The 19,563-nt window shown below is 50.0% G+C and overlaps 1 protein-coding gene across 5 annotated transcripts in view; it reads left to right on the top strand.

Moving 5' to 3' along the window:
* LOC119181680 (uncharacterized) overlaps positions 1-19,563 on the top strand; it is a 107,825-nt gene that overhangs the window by 36,218 nt on the left and 52,044 nt on the right. For 4 of the 5 annotated variants that reach the window (XM_075875693.1, XM_075875692.1, XM_075875690.1 and 1 more), the window contains exons 13-15: positions 11,534-11,642; positions 14,697-14,740; positions 15,131-15,260. In XM_075875693.1, coding sequence (XP_075731808.1) covers positions 11,534-11,642; positions 14,697-14,740; positions 15,131-15,260 — 283 coding nt within the window. The remainder of the gene's footprint in view (positions 1-11,533; positions 11,643-14,696; positions 14,741-15,130; positions 15,261-19,563) is intronic. The other variant, XM_037432922.2, reaches the window with a different exon arrangement.

Here is a 19,563-nt window from a genome sequence, read left to right as displayed (position 1 = left end):
GAGGACGATTTCAGCGAAATGGTGAGAGCTTCACGAGCTACATTGAGGATGTGATCAGCCTCTGTAGGCGAGTTGATGCGAGGATGACGGAGGCTGACAGAATAAAGAATATATTGAAAGGCATTGATGACGACGCGTTTCATATTGCCACTTGGCCGCTAGTTACGGCGAGCGCAAGCCATGGCTGCCCGCGAGAATGGAAGACGATGTTCTGGGGCAGCGCGTGCTCTGGCCAGTTGTTTATTATTGAAGCAGCCATCTTGCCAGTTTTCGGTGTGTCTCCCCGCCGGCTCAGTTCTTCCTAGTTGAAGACCTTTTGTAGCACGTGACAACTGGTGGAGCTGCTGGGTAACCCCCAGCCGATGTTCCAAACGCGTCCAGGTAGCCCTGTACCTGCAGTGACAACACCTGTCCACCGCTCAAGCCGAAGACTCCGAGGACTACCTCCTGAGTGTGGACCTCTTCTGGAGATGACGTCTGTCACACCCCCGAACGCTATGGAAGGCGCTGCAGCCTCCAACGCACAGGAAAGCGGTGCGACCACGCATCATATGCTGTGGAAGCCACGTGTGCCGAAAGAGTTCCACGGTTCCGTCTTGGAGGATGTCGAAGACTGGTTGGCCCAGTTCGAACGGGTTTCGGATTACAATGGTTGGACCGACTTCGACAAAACGAGGAACGTGTATTTCAGCTTGGAGGACGGCGCTCGTACTTGGTACGAAGACCGCGAGCGTTTTCCCTCGTGGAGCGTCTTTCGTCGACACCTGCTGGCAAGTTGGGCCAATCCCGATCGCTGCGAACGAGCCGAGCGAGAGATTCAGTCGCGCCTCCAAATGCCGAATCAAAGCGTCATGATGTACGTCGAGGACATGACGAGCCTTTTTCGTCGAGCTGACCCCGACATGGCAGAAGAAAAAAAGGTCCGTCATTTAACGCGAAGAGTGAAGGAGCAGCTTTCCGCTGGCCTCGTTCGCTGTCCCCCAAAGACCGTGGCGGAATTTTCGACCGAAGCCACAACCATGGAGCAAGTGCTGCAGCAGCGCTCTACTGTGTACGACCGGCAAGTGAGTGCTGCTTCGTCAATAGGTCAGATCGGAGGTGCGGCAGGCAACATCAACATCGAGTCTCTTTGCGATCTCATTCGATCGGTGGTGCGCGACGAACTACAAAAGATTCAGTGCCAGTCCCAACCTACTGCAGGGTCTATTTGCAGCCTTGTCAGAAACGAAGTACGACAGGCTCTCCAAGTTCCGCCTTCCAGCTATGTCCCACCTGTCCCGGCGGAGCCATATCGTGCATCATACGCAGAAGCTGTAAGCTGATATTACTGCTTCACCGCGCTTCGTTAATCCTATGCATCAGGATGCACTTCCTTCGCTGCAGCCAATTCAGCACTTAGAAAATCGGCAGCCACTTCCCAGAAAATCCAACGTATGGCGCACACCAGACAGACGGCCGTTGTGTTACCACTGTGGTGAAGCTGGACATGTGTCCCGGGAATGTCCCTATCGTCGGCTCAGACTACAGGGTTTTGCCGTCGACGCACCACGGCCGAGATTTGGCGAAAGACCGAGAGCTATTCAAGATTACCTCTCACAGCAGCGCATGCCACTGCGGCGGCAGTCACGGTCCCCATCCCCAAAGCGATCTTCTCCGAATTTTCGGAGCCTCCCTGGAGCGGCGCCGGCGCGCTCGCCAAGCCCTAGGCGGGAAAACTAACGACAGCGACCTTCGGGAGCGAGGCCGCTGACACTCGACGCAAGCAAGGCCTCCCACCGACGCAAGCACGGACACGGAGCGATTCCCCGACGACAGCGACGAAAGCCAGAAACAGATTTTCTCTGGATATACATGTGGTAGTCGACGGTCACCACGACGTTAGTGCGTTATTGGACACAGGTACGGACTACTCGATCATAAGCAAGAAACTAGCAGCGCACATAAAGTTGTAACGCCTTGGTACGAAGCACAAATTCATACTGCCGGCGGGCACGTAGTCACCCCGATCGGCATGTGCACTATCAGAGTGAGCATTCAGGGACGTACGTTTCTCGCCAGCTGCCTCGTACTTCGTGACTGTTCCCGAGACCTAATCCTCGGAGTCGACTGACTTTTTGCGGGAGCACGGCGCTATTATCGATCTTCTAGAGCGTACCGTGACGTTTTCGACAGCTGGATCCTCCGACATACTTGACGACATCCGTGACAGCACGCTTCACACTTCTGCCGACAGCATCACGTTGCCTCCGCGTTCAAGCGTCCTAGTTGATGTGGCGTCTGACAAGTTATGGGATGGTGAGGTTGTCGCCGAAGGCAACTTGACGCTTTTGTTCGCGCTAGGTATCTGCGCTGCACGCAGCCTCCTCACGCTTTATGACGGACACTCTGCCCTCCTTGTGACTAATTTTAGTAGCGAGTACCGGCACCTGTTTCGTGACACCGCCATCGCTTTCGCCTACCCTATCGCAGACGTTTCTGAATGCTTCGCATCTACATCAGCCAACGACGGGCTTCGACCGACACCAAGCGACGTGACTTCACTACTTGGAAAAGTCGATGTCAACTCGACCCTCTCGGAACAGACCGAGCTACGTGAACTGCTATATCAATTTAAAGAGTGCTTCACGTCCACCACGAAGGTTCGTCAGACACCGATCGCCAAACATCGAATAATTACGTATACCGACGCCTCGCCCATAAAACAACACCCTTACCACGTTTCGGCAAAGGAACGTGACGTTATAAATACTCAAGTCAAAGAGATGTTGCAAGATGACATTATCCAACTTTCGAAAAGTGCCTGGTCATCTCCGGTCGTGCTCGTGAAGAAAAAAGATGGATCACTGCGCTTCTGCGTGGACTAAAGAAAACTTAACAGCGTGACTAAAAAAGACGTCTATCCGCTGCCTCACATCGACGATTACCTCGACAGACTGCGGCGAGCCAAGTATTTTTCATCGATAGACTTGAAAAGTGGCTACTGGCAGATCGAAGTTGATGAACGAGATCGTGAAAAAACCGTCTTCGTTACACCGGATGGCCTATATGAATTCAAGGTGCTTCCCTTCGACCTCTGTTCTGCACCTGCGACATTCCAGAGAATGATGGACACTGTTCTTACCGGTCTAAAGTGGCACACTTGCTTAGTTTACCTCGATGATGTTGTCGTGTTTTCTTCCACCTTTGAGGAGCACCTGAAGCGTCTGCAGACTGTGCTGGAAGCGCTCCGCTCTGCTAACCTGACACTGAAGCCAGAAAAATGCCATTTCGGTTACAAGGAACTTAAGTTTCTCGGCCATGTTGTCAGTGCGAATGGTATTCGACCAGACCCTGACAAAAGTACCGCCGTGGCCTCGTTTCCTGTTCCACGTGATAAGAAGGCAGTGCGTCGCTTTCTGGGGCTCTGCGCGTACTACCGCCGCTTTATAGTCAATTTTTCTAGGATTGCTGAACCACTCACTAGACTCACTCGTGAAGATGTTCCATTCGTCTGGGAGGAAAAACAGGACGCAGCTTTCTCTGAACTACAGGAGCGTTTGCAGACACCACCAGTCCTCGCTCACTTTGACCAAGACGCTGATACTGAAATTCATACTGACGCCAGCAACGTGGGTCTTGGTGCTGTCCTCGTACAAGAGGGCACAGAGCGAGTGATAGCGTACGCTAGCCGCACTCTTTCCCGCGCCGAGGTCAACTACTCCACGTCAGAGAAAGAGGGCCTCGCTGTTGTATGGGCCACTATGAAATTTAGGCCTTACCATTACGGACGCCACTTCAAGGTAGTGACCGACCATCATTCGTTGTGCTGGTTAGCCAACCTACGGGACCCGTGTGGGCGACTGGCACGATGGAGTCTTCGTCTGCAGGAATACGATTTCACGATCGCTTACAAATCGGGCCGCAAGCACGAAGATGCTGGTTCGTTATCCCGTGCACCTGTTGAAGTTTGTGGCCACGACACCGAGGACGACGATGGTTTCCTTGGGGCCCTTACAACAACAGATCTGATTACGCGACAGCGTGCGGACGATGAAATTCGCACAGTTATCGAAAACCTTGAAGGACGCAACTCGTCTATACCTCGATGTATTTCTCGAAGTCTCTCATCGTTCTGTCTGCGAGATGGGGTCGTGTATAAAAAAAACTCCGACGGCAATGAGAGAACCTATCTTCTAGTCGTGCCAACAGACATGCGTGACGACATTCTTCTTGCCTGCCACGATGAGCCCACATCTGGTCACTTAGGTTCCTCTCGAACTCTCGCTCGAGTTCGACAAGCGTACTACTGGCCTAAGCTTTCTGCATCAGTTAAGCGATACGTGAAAAGCTGCCGGGAATGTCAACGCCGCAAATACCCACCACTAAAGCCCGCGGCGCTTCTTCAACCAATAGAACCACCCAGAGCGCCATTTGATCAAATAGGAATGGATTTACTGGGGCCCTTTCCACTATCATCTCCCGGCAACAAGTGGATCGTAGTAGCCACCGACTATTTGACAAAGTACGCCGAAACAAAGGCACTACAACGCGCTACTGCTTCCGACGTCGCCCAATTCTTTATGGACCAAATCGTTTTTCGCCATGGTGCCCCGTCGTGCGTAATCACAGACAGAGGAACAGCATTCACGGCCCAGCTCATTCATGGCGTATTCAAGCTCAGCTACACGAGCCATCGCAAGACCACGGCATATCATCCACAGAGCAACGGCTTGACAGAGCGACTCAACGAGACCATCGCTGACATGTTATCTATGTACGTAGATGTCCAGCATAAGACCTGGGACCAGGTGCTGCCATACGTCACAATCGCGTACAATACTGCCGTCCAGGAAACTACTCGATTCACGTCTTTCCGTCTTGTCTATGGACGTGAGGTCCAGACCATGCTGGATGCGATGCTTCCGCACAATTGCGATGCTTTGATCACTTGTTATGCTGTGCAGCTTACCCAGTACGCCGAAGAAGCACGCCAGTTAGCACGCCTACACATTACGCACCAGCAGAGTACAGACGCATGCCGCTACAACGCTCGCCATCGACAAGTTGAATACCATCCAGGCGATCAAGTTTGGGTGTGGACTCCATTTCGATGCAAGGGATTGTCTGAAAAACTGCTAAGTCGCTATTTCGGACCATACAAAGTCTTGCGACGCGTAAGCGATGTGAACTACGAGGTAGTCCCTGACGGCGCCTTCTCACCACGACGGCGAAGGCACTCCTCAGAGATTGTCCACGTGGTGCGCCTGAAGCCGTACTTACGCGGTAGTGCGACAGCGCATGAACCATATCGCTGTTTTTGTGTATGCGCGTATTTTCTGTTGGTTCGCCCCGACTTTGCCTTTGTACTTTCCGAGCAACAGAGTGATGCCTTTTTTTTCTCGGAGGGGGAATAATGCCACTTCGCCGCTAGTTACGGCGAGCGCAAGCCATGGCTGCCCGCGAGAATGGAAGACGATGTTCTGGGGCAGCGCGTGCTCTGGCCAGTTGTTTATTATTGAAGCAGCCATCTTGCCAGTTTTCGGTGCGTCTCCCCGCCGGCTCAGTTCTTCCTAGTTGAAAACCTTTTGTAGCACGTGACAATATGCTTGTGGCCAAAGACCCACAGACCGTCACGGCCGTAATTCAGCTATGTCAAAGTTTCGATGAGCTACGCAAGCAACGAATTTCTACACGTCGCGCTAATACGCAAACAGCTGATATCTCGGCTTTAGAGTGCAAAAGCAGTGGCCCCGACTACAGCGTGCTAATGCCTCAAATTCAATAGTACATTCGTGAGGAAGTTGCTCGACAGCTTTCTTGTCGCCACCATCAACGCGACCCCTACAGCACTGGACCACTCACATCACCGTGCTCTTCAGATGCAAGTTGCCGAAGCTCTCCCTTCGCCGGCGTCCCCAATATCAGTTGCTGCACCACTGACTTATGCAGAAGCCGTCCGCGGACCTCCTGCTCCACCGCCACTCCCTTCATACAGTCCAGCCACCAACTACTACAGGTCACCAGTTTTGGTTTATCCGGTAAATCGGCCCTTTCCACCACCTCGAGCACCTGTAAACTCTTGGCGTACTCCGGATAACCGGCCCGTCTGCTACAACTTCGGTGTTCCAGGACATGTCGCGCACTACTGTCATCGCAATGGATTCTATTTTAATGATGCTCAGCATTCCGGCAACATACCTCGGCAATCAGAATCGCATGTGACACCTGATGCACATGACCCCCGCTCACGTCGACCAGACTGCAGCCGACGTCGATCTCTTTCACCCCGTCTTCGGTCTCCTTCCCCCATGCTTCGTCGTTCCAACCACGCCCAGGAGGAAAACTAACAGTCACAGTTCCTGAGGCAAGAGCTGCGCCACCAACGAAATTTCCAAGGCCTCTTCTTTCGCCCCCTAACGAGATTGCCGTGTTTGTGGACGGTTTCGCAACAACTGCTCTTGTTGACACAGGTGCCACTATTTGTATAATCAGTGAAGTGTTATGCCACAAACTGAACAAATTTACGACTCCACTGGTTGATATTTCCTTACGCACAGCGAGTTCGCAGCACGTCCAACCTTCTGCAACATGCACTGCTCGTGTTGGGATTCAAGGAGTGCTTTAAATCGTTGAATTTGTCGTCCTTCCGCATGCGTCTCATGAAATCATCCTGGGATGGAACTTTCTTTCCGCTAATCATGCGGTTGTCGACTGTGCTCGTGCTCAACTCGTTTTGTTTCCATTCAGCACGACATTCATAGATCTCCCTCGCTCACTCAAATAGGTGATCGTCGCCGCTGACGTCGTCATCTCTGTTTTTTCGGTCGCCGCGGTATCTCTTTTGTGCAACTCCGTTTCCGATTCAACTGCCCTCTTTATGCCTTCACAAGAATGCGCTCGTCGCCGGAACCTTGTCGTCCCGTTTGCCGTCATAACACTTGCCGATGGCTCCAGTGCCGTGTACGTGTGCAATCCGTTCCCTTGTCCCGCTACCTTATTGCACGGCAAATGTATTGGGAGTCTTGACACTTATGATGACATCTTTCCTTTCGATGCCCGTTCTGATACGACGTTGATGTCCGTGGATGCTGTCACAGCTGCCACCGCGCCCTCACTACCTGACGAAGACGTTCTCTTGCGCAGCGTAGACAACGGCCTTACGCAAGACCAGCGCAATCAGCTCATTCAACTACTTGACCGTTTCCGCGCCTCCTTCGACCACGGACAACCTCCCTCGGGACGCACATCAGTTGTCGCTCACCATATCGACACCGGTCATCATAATTCACTTCGTCAGCGCCCCTACTGCGTCTCGCAGGCTGAGCGTGACCTCATCATTCAACACGTCGACGAGATGCTGACGTGCTGTTATTCAGCACTCACACAGTCTTTGGGCTTCGCCAGTGGTCCTTGTGCGAAAAAATGATGGCTCCATCAGGTTTTTCGTAGATTATCGTCGGCTAAACAAGATCACACGCAAGGATATTTATCTCCTGCCATGCATTGATGACGCCTTGGATTGCCTTTAAGGTGAGGAGTTTTTCTCTTCACTGTATCTGCGCTCTGGACATTGTCAAGTGCCAATGGCCGAACTAGACCATCAAAAAACGGCGTTTGTGACCCCTGACGGCTTATATGAAATTAATGCAATGCCCTTCGGTCTTTGCAATGCGCCTGCGACTTTTGAAAGAATGATGGATAGTGTCCTCAGGGGACTTAAATGGCACATCTGTCTTTGCTATTTAGACGACATAGTTGTATTCTCGGCGAATTTCGAAACTCATCTGTCCCGTCTGGAACAAGTTCTCCAGTGCCTTACGGCAGCCGGGTTGAAACTGAACTTCAAGAAATGTCGTTTTGGCGCCAGAAAACTCGTAATTATCGGCTACGTCGTTTCAAAAGAAGGAATATCGCCAGACCCTACCAAACTGCGTGCCGTTGCCGAGTACCCCAAGCCTACTACCCTAAAGGAGCTTCGTAAATTTGTAGGCTTGTGTTCCTATTTTCGGCGTTTCATTCGCAATTTTGCCTCTGTAATTGCCCCCCTGACTCAGCTTCTCTCCCGTAGCGCGGACCTCTCTGGCTGGAATTCCCACTGCGATGACGCATTCACGGCACTGAGCCGGCTACTCACGTCTCCGCCAGTTCTCTGCCACTTCGATCCCAATGCACCCACTGAAATTCACACGGAGCCAAGCGGTGTCGGCCTCGGTGCCATTCTCGCTCAACGCAAGAATGGCGGCGACGAGTACGTTGTCGCATATGCCAGCCGTACCCTAACAAAGGCAGAGTCCAACTATTCCGTCAAGGAAAAGGAGTTCTTGGTTATCATTTGGGCTATAGGAAAATTTCGCACTTACCTTGACGGACGCCAGTTTGATGTCACAATCACCATGCCTTATGCTGGCTAGCGTCCATGAAAGATCCTACTGGCCGCCTCGCTCGTTGGGCTTTACGCCTTCAGGAATATGACATCCGTGTTGTTTATCGCTCAGGACGCAAACATTCAGACGCCGATGAACTATCCCGTTCTCCACTGCCTCCTGACCTTGCCTGCTTATCAACTGCCATTTGCGATTCGTCATCGTTCAGCATCACAGACATGCCATCCGAGCAGCGCAAGGATCCTTGGATCAATTCTTTGCTCGACGTTCTCTCTCATAGTTCATCAGAAACGACTTCACGATCCCTCTCTCGTCGAGCAAGACACTTTGCTGTCCGTGAAGGCTTCTTGTATCGCCGCAATTACGTGACGGATGGCCGTAGGTGGCTCCTTGTCATCCCTCGTCATTTGCGCTTGGACATCTGCGCTGCCTTTCACGATGACCCCCAGTGTGGCTACGCTAGAGTATTTAAGACTTACTCTCGCCTTCATCTAAGATACTACTGGCGCGGCATGTATCGGCACATTCGCCAGTACGTTCGGTCATGCACCACGTGTCAACGACGCAAGACGCCTTCTTACAGCACTGCTGGCCCTTTGCAACTCTTAACCTGCCAAGCGAGACCATTCGACCGCGTCGGAATTGATATTTATGGTCCTCTACCCTACACTCTTCGAGGCAACCGGTGGATTATCGTCGCCATCAATCATTTGACACGCTACGCTGAAACATCTGCGCTGCCTGCTACCACTGCGAAAGACGTTGCGTCCTTTCTTCTTCACCATCTTATTTTGCGACACGGTGCACCTCGTGAATTACTGAGTGATCGTGGATGCGTATTGCTCTCGAACGCCGTCGACGAGCTGCTCAAGGCATGTCACACTGTCCATCGGAAAACCTCGGCATACCATCCTCAAACCAATGGCTTGACAGAATGCTTTAACCGTACCCTTGGAAATATGCTTGCCATGTACGCCTCTGGCGCTTACGCTAATTGGGACCAAGTGCTCCCTTTTGTCACGTACGCATACAACTCTGCGCCACAAATAACCACTGCCTTTTCCCCTTTCCTCCTCTTGTACAGACGTGAGCCATCATGCTCCATGGACACCATTCTCCCTTACAGGCCTGATGTTTCCGAAGCGACGCCTGTTTCCGAAGCAGCTGCTTATGCCGAAGAGTGTCGTCAACTCGCTCGCTCATTTACCACACAAGACCAATGGCGCCGGAAAACTTACCACGATGCCTCTGCGTCATGTGTCCCCTATAACCCAGGAATGCTGGTTTGGCTCTGGGTCCCATCTACCCCTCCCGGTTTTTCCCCGAAGCTTTCGTCGAAATACCATGGCCCCTACCGCGTGGTGCGACAAACATCTCCCGTCAACTATGAAGTTGAGCCCATCGATCCACTTTCGGACCAACGCTGCCGTGGGCGTGAAACATTACACGTATCACGCCTCAAACCGTGTTATGACCCCCTTGTCGTGTCATTTCCCTAGGTCGCCAGGTTGGCTCCTTTCTGCACGGAGAGTAATTGTACCGGAGCATAGTTGCGCCAGCTCTGTGCTAGCGTGAAAGAAGACGATATCCGTGTGTGGCTCGTGCTTGCCGGGTTCCTGCCTGTACCAGCTTGTTGCGGCTAAGGTTTCTCGAATAATAGCCTGTGTTTTTACGCAAACTTGCTCGTTGCAATATATATATATATTGTAATATATATATATATATATATATATATATATATATATATATATGTGTGTGTGTGTGTGTGTGTGTATGTATGTATGTATATAGATGTGTGTGTGTATGTATGTATATATATATATATATAAAAGTATGTATGTATGTATATATATTCACTTTTCCGTCCTTTGTCACTTTTTGCGATGATGATGCTCGTCCCGCGCATGTGCTCTCTTCGCTCTGCTTCCGCCGTTCGTGCTACAGATAAAGACCCATCGGCCCCACACGATATAACTACACACGCCAACAGTGCTGTCACTATGGAATCATCGTGCCTTTCCGAGGTAACCAAACGGAAGTTCTGGCCCTCGACTTGTAACCGCTCCACATCATTTCGAACCGTATGATTGAAATTCATGCTCTGAAAGTACATTCGACAGTTCTTCATTATAATATATAGTATTGGTAACAAGGTCACAACTGTTTTTCGAATAAACACGCCACCCCGCCTGCATTGTCCCACATAATGCAATTGAGGATAGGCGCTCTTCAGAACCGGATAGAGACCGCAGAGGGCTGTAGAAAGACCATGGCCGCCCATGAAACGCACACTTAATTCAGATGCGAGAGAAGGAAGTTTCTGAAGCCACTCAGTGGCGTTTCGCCTCCGGCTAAATGCTGGCGGTTTGTGTTCCGTGGGATTTCAAGGCAAGTTAGAGAAGAAAAGATGGCCGAACTTTCTGGATCCTTCCACCATGGCATCTCTGATAATCATATCGTGGTTTTGCGACTGAAACCCTTAGTTGTTGTCGTTATTGTTGTTAAGGCGATAGCGCTGAATAGCACGTTTCAGCGAAATTATTCGGTCAGCGTCATTGGCTGTGAGCAAAAAAATTATCTTGTTTTCAAAGAAATATGCAAATGGATGCAAATAAAACAGAGAAATTAATTTTGTGGTCTAATTTTTCCTTATAAGGACAAATTCAAGGCCGTCTGCGTGGCGATCAGCTGTTCATGCTACTGAAGCATAATAACGAGCGGCACGCATATCTCCCAAGTTAATCAGCGAAGTGCTATTACAAAACACGCACCCATTTTTCACGTAAATAGTTAGTAAAAGATAACTATGTTACCGGAAAGGGTGAATGCCATGTGATTCTGAAAGTTCATTGGTTGTGCCATCTACCAGAAAGTTGTTTGTTTTTGAGAAACCGATTCAACATGCAAAAATCGACGATTCCATGCTTCAGTCACCGCTGTTTCGTTTGAGTAAGCCTGGTAGCGAAGAGTTGAGTAATCACGAATAATGTCCCTTCTGCTTTTCTTGACTTAATTGTCAATCAGCTTCATTATGTTGAATGTATGCATTTTCCTCTCACACTTTCATGAAACCTACAATGAAACGACATGTAAAGTTATAGGCAAGTTGTTTGCTACAAAATGTGTTTCGTGTTGCCTAGTAAAGTACCAATTTAATGTTTCTCTTTCAGTCACAGCACAGCCAACCATTACCGGAAGTAGCCGCTTCCCATTCCCGCTGTCGTTTCCTAGCACATCACGTGCACCCACATTGGAAACAATGCAAGCACTCGACCCGAGGTGAGTCCAACTGTCGAGTAATCTTTGTTTTATTAGAGAAAGGACCCCGCCGCGGTGTTGTAGTGGCTAAGGTACTCGGCTGCTGACCCGCAGGCCGCGGGATCGAATCCCGGCTGCGGCGGCTGCATTTGCGATGGAGGCGGAAACGTTGTAGGCCCGTGTGCTCACATTTGGGTGCACGTTAAAGAACCCCAGGTGGTCAAAGTTTTCGCAGCCCTCCACTACGGCGTGTCTGATAATCATATCGTGGTTTTGGGACGTTAAACCCCACAAATCAATCAAATGGTAGAAAAAGGAACAGTCAATCATGATAATTTCAGGGGTTTAACGTCCCAAAACTCCTATCTCATTATGATAGGCGCCATATAGTGGAGGGCTCGGGGAATTTCGACTACCCGTGGTTCTTTACCGTGCACCTAAGTACATGGGCCTCAAGCATTGTCGCCCCCGTCGAAAGTGCGGTCGCAGAGGCCGGTATTCGATGCCACCACATGCAAGTCAGCAGCCGATTGCCTCAGCCGCCGGACCACCGCGGCGGGTAGAAAGAAACAATCTTTGAACAAGACACGTGACTGGCTCCAACTCTGCGACACGTAGCCGTGTCACTGCAGAGGCAGCAGCGATGAGGACAAGTCCGCATGTCGAAACGTAGCATTCAGTGACACCTGCTGTGCTGAAAGCTTTCTTGCGCCTTGAGGCCTCGTTTTCGTCATGAAGCCCTGATTTGTTCGACTCTTGTGATGGAACAACTCGGAGACTACGCTGAAGGCTCTTGATGGTTTTGCCATGCGGACATTCACAGGCAGGTAAGTTCTGACAATGTCCATTATGGAACAGAAGCGGCTACTGACTTCAAATTACTAGCTATAATAGTCGAACCTTGAAGTCCTCCATCACTTTATAAGTACCCGGAGCTTACTCGAAGAATTTGTCACGTGAATGAGGAGCCCAATGAGAGTAGTGTTTTCGGTTATCTGGTAATGCAGTCGAACCAACTTACGACAGTACTCAAGTGCCGATGAAATCCTATTGTTATAACAAATAAGTCCTATAAGTTCGTTGCACGACAAAAAGATAAATAGGGCGGCAGGCTGTTGTGACAACTATTTCACCTGATGGGATATGCCAACGGTTATCAACGATGGAAATATCATGGCTGTGGATTTTTTGGCGATACTTCCAAACTTGCATGCTTTCATGGGACCACCACAAATCTTATAGAACAAAACGTTGCCGTTTCGGACGCAAAACGTATTCAAACTATCAACGCTTTACTCGTATTGCATGTACACGAAAGCGAATAAAAGAAACCAGTACTGGTCCCTCACTGAAGCACAACTGCTGCATTATGTTATCATGCTGTGAGGAAGCCTACCACTAATCCGCAAGACGCTGGGGCAAATCGGGGTGGTGGCTGAGTGTTCGCTCGGTAGATTTCTCAATTTCTTGTTCCTTTTCAGGGATTTTGTGTATTATTAACTTTGGGCATGAACACCCAACAGTCAGAATTCATTGTCGTAACCGATAATGCGACGTGCAGGTATATCTGTAAGCCAGTAATTTAACTATTGAAAAACAAAGTTTGTCGATGCCGCAGCTTCTCATTGTTACCACCGACATATTCTTAAAGCTCGGATTGTTTGGAGTGATTTCGACAGTACAATACTGCAGTGTGACTTCGCGACAAAAAAAAGACGTGTACAACAGAGAATACACACTAACCGGTGGGTGTGTCTGTGTCTGTCTGTCTGTCTGTCTGTCTGTCTGTCTGTCTGTCTGTCTGTCTGCCTGTCTGTCTGTCTGTCTGTCTGCCTGTCTGTCTGTCTGTCTGTCCATCCGTCCGTCCGTCTGTTTGTGCCCATTCGTCTGTCCATCCGTCCTTCCGTCAGCCTACATCTCCGTGGTCTCATCATCACATTCCTTAACTCAGGGTCCACAAAAATTAATACAGGAGCGTAAGATGGTTTGTCGATTACGACTCGCTGTTCATCACATGAAAAGGATCACAATCTCGTCTCGTACGTCGTCGAACACTTGCCAAAAAACGCCAGGCCTGCGTGGAAGGCGCAGCACACTCACAGCGAAAGCTAGACGAGTGGCCCTTCAGAGACTTTTCATAACACTCATTGAGAGACTGCTGGAAGCACGCTTGCTTGATGCCCACTACGGCATTAATAATGATTTCTAACTAGTAGACCAGCACTTACTGTGCTTTTTTCGTCATTCTTCTGAGAAGCGTTGTATCCGCTAAACACTTGCATGGAATTTCGCGCCGATTGTTTATGCAGAGGCGGACGACGATAAGGAATTATGCCTGGAGTAGGTATGCGCCACAGTTATTAGGTGAACAATAAAAAAGTTTTTGTAATGAGTTGCAGCATCGGACGACCCACTGGTTACGCTATTCGCATTGTGTAAAGCCTCGTTGTTTATCTGATATTAACGCGATTCCTTTCCTGACATCAAACCGGCCATTGCAAGTTTGCGAACAATTCCAAAGCGCCGAAGTGGCTCAGTGGTAGAATACTGGGCTGGCACGCAGTGGACCCGGGTTCGCGCCCCACTGTGTCCTTGGTACTAGGGCTTTGTTTCTATAGGGGCGAAGCTCTCATGGGGTCACCTGATCGTCCCGTTATCGTAGTAACAACCGGTGGCACACACCCGAGAGAGCGGTCCTTAGAGTGTCCGCTTAATGCCAGTACTTGTATAGGTAGAACACGTGAATTTATGAAGAGTTATTGGTATCATGAACCACTACGCGTCCTCCTTTTCATCACATTCATCTTTCGCTTTGCTCCCACAAAACTTGCGTCAGTTAGTTCACCTTGAAACCAATAACAATCATAATACTGTTTCTGCGGTGACCATTTCTGATTTTCTGTGGTCGTGAGACAAGTTGAGTCTAACAGTAGCCGTCTAGAAAATTAGGGTGCCCGAAACATGGGCTTTCGGCAGAGCTTGCAATGATACACGACAACATGACCACATTTTAACGCATTGTTATTGCCGCCAACGCATCACGTGATACCAATGTATTTATTTTTGAATCTGCAGGAACCCCTTTGGTACGCTGAGACTCCTGCCTAAAACCGCACAAGGTACGGGTGGGTTTTTTCTGCGTTTTAACAATTGCCACACGTAACGTAATCAGGAATGCAGTACTTGCAAGTGATTGAGAAGACAATCATATGTGCAGGGAGTATGTGACTGGTCGAAGCCGACAGCGGAAATTGTATATTAAAGCAAACATGTATTATTAACGATAGTAATAACCCAATTCACAACGTATGTTCCGTATGATTTTTTAATATAGGTGTATAATCGTAGTTGTGCCGCCATGGCTGTAAAGCTCAACTCATTGCTCCAATCACTACTCTCTATCTGTCTGCCTGGCATTCTTTAACCACACCTGACTCATGAACCAATAAATATGAAACAGGGAAGACTTTGGTACCAGAGGGCTTTATTAAACATTCCGTGATTTTCAGAGTACGCGAATATGGCTCGATACGGATCCACCCGTCCCCCACCTCCGGCCTACAATAGCAGTAGCTCTACGAGTTCTCTCCAAGATGGAAGACGACCGGACAACGAAGGAGCATCGATACAGAGTCCGAGGTGACTTTCACTTTCGATTAAAACAAGGGCAATGAAGGAGTACTTGTATTAGCTTTAGGCACTTGGCAGTTAAGGTGGAGTTTTTAATCAAGCCCCACATTCATTCACGGCACTTAGGGCCTTTGCAATGTGTTTTAAAATCGAAGCCAGATATGTGCAGTTTCATTGTATCTCAAAACCAAGGAGCCGCATGCGAACTGTGAGCTTTCTCCACACCTGTGGCACGGCCGTAGTACGATGCTTCAGTAAAACTCTCCGTTATGTTTGACCACGAAATCTATTTTGGCTGTGTAGGAAGCATACTAGCAAAAATTTGTACGACATTGGAATCTGATGAAGTAGCTACGCCATAATTACCAGTTTTGCTGCAATAATTGTATGGACGTCTTCAGGCGAATTTCGCCGTTGGCGTCACCGTCATGATGCGTATGAAATCGGAATCAGTAACATAATATACAAGGTGCCACAGCTATTTTTAACCAGAGTATAAAAATATGCCGGTACGCGAACTTACAACGCGACCAAATGCACGTTTCTTACAGTTGTGTGGGGTACAACACACTATTTTTGTGTTTTGTTCAATTGTTTAATTCGACACTTTAACCTAACTGTCTTCTGAAATAAAAAAGATTGGTTGAAAACTCCACGAGAAAGTTGTAGATTTGTTTGCAAAACGTCGTATAAACAGTTATATCGTGTCTGTTCTGGTAAGTAAGAGTAATCTATATATATATATATATATATATATATATATATATATATATATATATATATATATATATATATATATATATATATATATATATATATATATATATATATATAGGTATGAAGAAAAAAGAGAAAACACGCGATCCTGGGCCAGCTGTTCTTATTCTGACTTCGTTCTTCTCTTCTCTAGCCGGGTATGCGCCCGTACCTGAGCACTGCTTTTCTCATCATTACCCTCGGCCACGCTCCGTGCATGCAGTCCTTCCAAGCTTGCCCTGCGCTGGCACAGGTCCTGTCTTCGAAGGTGGAAACATTTATAGGACCTAGGCCATAAACCCCCATAGGTAGAACTAATGCCTCTGGAGGGCGGCACTGGCTGTTTCGCAATGGTTGTCGCCGGCCCACAAGTCCTGAACCCTGAGTTGCCAATACCGTTTCTGGCGGACGGTATTGGCTGTATCTGTGGGGTCCTTCTCGTGGACGCGATGACTCGCCTTGCTGGGCTGTCGAACACTCTGGTCGATGACCATGGCTATCTCGTAGTGGTCACAGCACGCTTAGCAGGCAATTTCTTTTGTACAGTTTGGGGCACTGGTCTTCATTGCCGTTGGTGTTCTGGACAGGCTGCGATGCCCAGGCATCATGCTTTGACGCAGGAGCCTCTGCGCTGCCATCTCTGCCTCTTCTTGTTCTGTGGTCGCAAGAAATCAGGATGTTTTTTGGTGGTTGTGTACAACGGCGTCCACAGGGGTTAAGCCACTATAGCTACATATCACGCTGCAGACACCAGGGTCGTACGCAGACCTCACCTCGCTGTTCTGTGCGAGCTGGTCGCCGGCTGGCCGATCTACCTCTGATTCCTCCACAATGCACACTGCCTCCTGGTGATCCGCATGGCATTCAGATGGTCTCAAAGTTATATTGCATTGCCCGTGATCCCAAGTAGGGCTGTACGCCGGGAGGCCGGAAGTGCTGATGCTGACTTCGCCTGCTTGCGGTGCATCACTACCGTCGGCCAAGGCGTGGTGGGCAGATACAGATAAAACTGGCATATAGTCTATTAATCGGTCTTCGGCAGACATGGATTGATTGAGTGAAGCACTCACACCCTCGGCCAATGACTGCCACGTAGTAGGCAAATCCACCACCGCCTGATCACTGAGTCTGCTCTCCTCGCTGGCATTACTGGGAACTGTTGGTATCGTAGACAGGTAGGATGTGTCATGTCGTGACCCATCCGGCAAGACAGGGTTGGACAACTCCACGTGCCCAGGAAGTGTCGGGTTCGAAGGCCGCAATGCCAATAGCTAAAGCTCGAGGGTGGTCTTGTTGCCTGTTGTAAGATTGGAGGACTGCGATGAGACGTCGAGCTGCCGCCCCACTTGGGCTCGATATATAGTAGTGGGCACGTTTACAAGTGGTCCAGCTACCTTGTGCCCCTCTGTATCTCCCTCCACGAAAGAAGACGGGGTGGCCGATGGCTGACACGTATTTGGGTCCGGTACCAGCGACGAGTCTGGAAGCTCATGTGGAGAGCTGGAGTGCTCAGCGTGAGCCTTGAGATGGAACCCTTCTTGAACTCCATCCTCGGTACTGGTCAGGTTGGACGGGATGGTAGTAGAGAGGTGGTAAGGATTACGACCAAAAGCTGCTATGAGTTTGCAGCTCCACTCCGCCCATGACAGCTGCTTCCAGCCTTCATACCGGTGCCACGCCGCTGCACCTTCCTGAAGACGGTCTATGACCGCATACCATTTCTGTTTCTCTGTCCAGGCCACGCGCATTGCTAGCGCGTTGACGATTGCCACCCAGCTGTCGGCGTCGTTCCGGACCCCGTGGAATTCCGGTAGTTCGCAGACAGCTGGTGATTGTGAAATAGCAGGTGGCAACGCAGAGACCACCGACGCGAAGCCGTCGAGCTGGTGTGAGAGCTCGATGAGAGAAGACCAAAGTTGCCTGCGTTGCTCCGGTGTGCTTGCCTCAAGGTCGTATGAGGCAGCAACATCCAAGACTGCGTTAATGTCGCACAATGCTGGCAACATTGTAGGAGCTCGCTCGGCGATCAGCGCTCTCAGATCATTAGTCTCGGCGTGTAGTAGCGCGTTGGTACGCCGCAGGTCCGCGGCGCTCTCGGGCGTGAAGCCCGAAGAGTCGGTGACCACGGTCTTCGAATAAGTAGCGGATTCAGCACTCACGTCGGTGAGGTCAACGAGCAGGGAAGCCTGGACGGCGTTCTGTGGCGGCTCGTTTGTTGAAAGAGTACCGCAACGGGAATGTAGGCCATGGGAAACGTGAGCGGCATTCCCAAGGGACAGGAGCCGGTGCGAATCTCTGCCGTGAAACGGTGGCAGGGTTTCAACCTGGTCATGGCCTAGAACCACAGGGGAGGCCTGGACGCCGTCCACAGGTGGTCTGAAGGGTGGCTGCTGAAGCAGCGGGTGGGACCCCATCGCTGAGGAAGCGTGAACGGCGTTCCATGATGGAGAAGCCCGCGCTACCGACGAACCACGAAGACGCATACTGGTGGCTTTCTGCAGAGGGTTCACTTGTCAGACTGCGCCATTGTAATGAAGAGAACAAGAGACAACACCCAGTCCTGGGCCAGCTGTTCTTATTTATTTTTACTTCGTTCTTCTCTCTTCTCTAGCCGGGTATGCGGCCCATGCCTGAGCACTGTTTTTGTCATCATTAATATATATGTATATTAATATATATGCAGCATATATGCATATATATATATGTATATTGGCACCTGGTGTTCTGTGCCAGAGAACAGTGAGCCAGGTCTGTGCCAGTGAACGAAGAAGACGAAGACGAGCAACCCATGCCAGCGGAGACGTCCTTCTTTGTGTCTCAGGTTTCGATAGTCGCGTCTCCTTGTACGTTTCTTCGTGCTCCTAGCGCGCGACAACTAGTGGAGGTGCTGGGTACCCTGTGCACCGAACCCCTCCCAGTACAAGAAGCTCAAGCACCATACCGGTGGTTACGCCTGTTCACCGTGCTAGCCGAAGGATTCGTGGACTGGACCCCGAGGTCGGACTTCTCTCAGAGAGCATGACGGCCCCAACTATCCCAGGCAGCGCCATCCCAAATGGCTCCAACCCAACCGGTATGGAAGGCACAACGCCAATGCACTATGCGCTGTTCAAACCACGAACGCCGAATCCCTTTCATGGTGCTGTCCATGAGGATGTTGAGAATTAGCTAGTCCACTATGACTTCGTTGCCGCTCATAACATGTGGAATGACACAGACAAGCTCCGACATGTCTACTTCAGTTTGAATGACGGGGCGTGTGTTTGGTACGAAAACTGGGCAGGTCTGTTCACATCATGGGTGGACTTCAAACGCCGGCTTCTCGAAACATATGCAAGGCCCGATCGCCATGAGCGAGCTGAACGTGAACTCCAGAGCCGTATGCAAATGGTAAATGAAGGCGTAGCAATATACGTTTAGGACATGACGAGTCTTTTTCGACGAGCCAACCCTCAAATGCCGGAAGAGAAGGTGCGATGCCTGATGCGTGTAGTGAAGGGGCAGTTGTTCGGTGGTATTTTACGCAGCCACCCCCCCCCAAAGACCACGTCAGAGT

Source organism: Rhipicephalus microplus, chromosome 10 (assembly GCF_043290135.1).
Source record: "Rhipicephalus microplus isolate Deutch F79 chromosome 10, USDA_Rmic, whole genome shotgun sequence".
NCBI lineage: Eukaryota > Metazoa > Arthropoda > Arachnida > Ixodida > Ixodidae > Rhipicephalus > Rhipicephalus microplus.
This window is presented reverse-complemented; position numbering and strand designations above follow the sequence as displayed.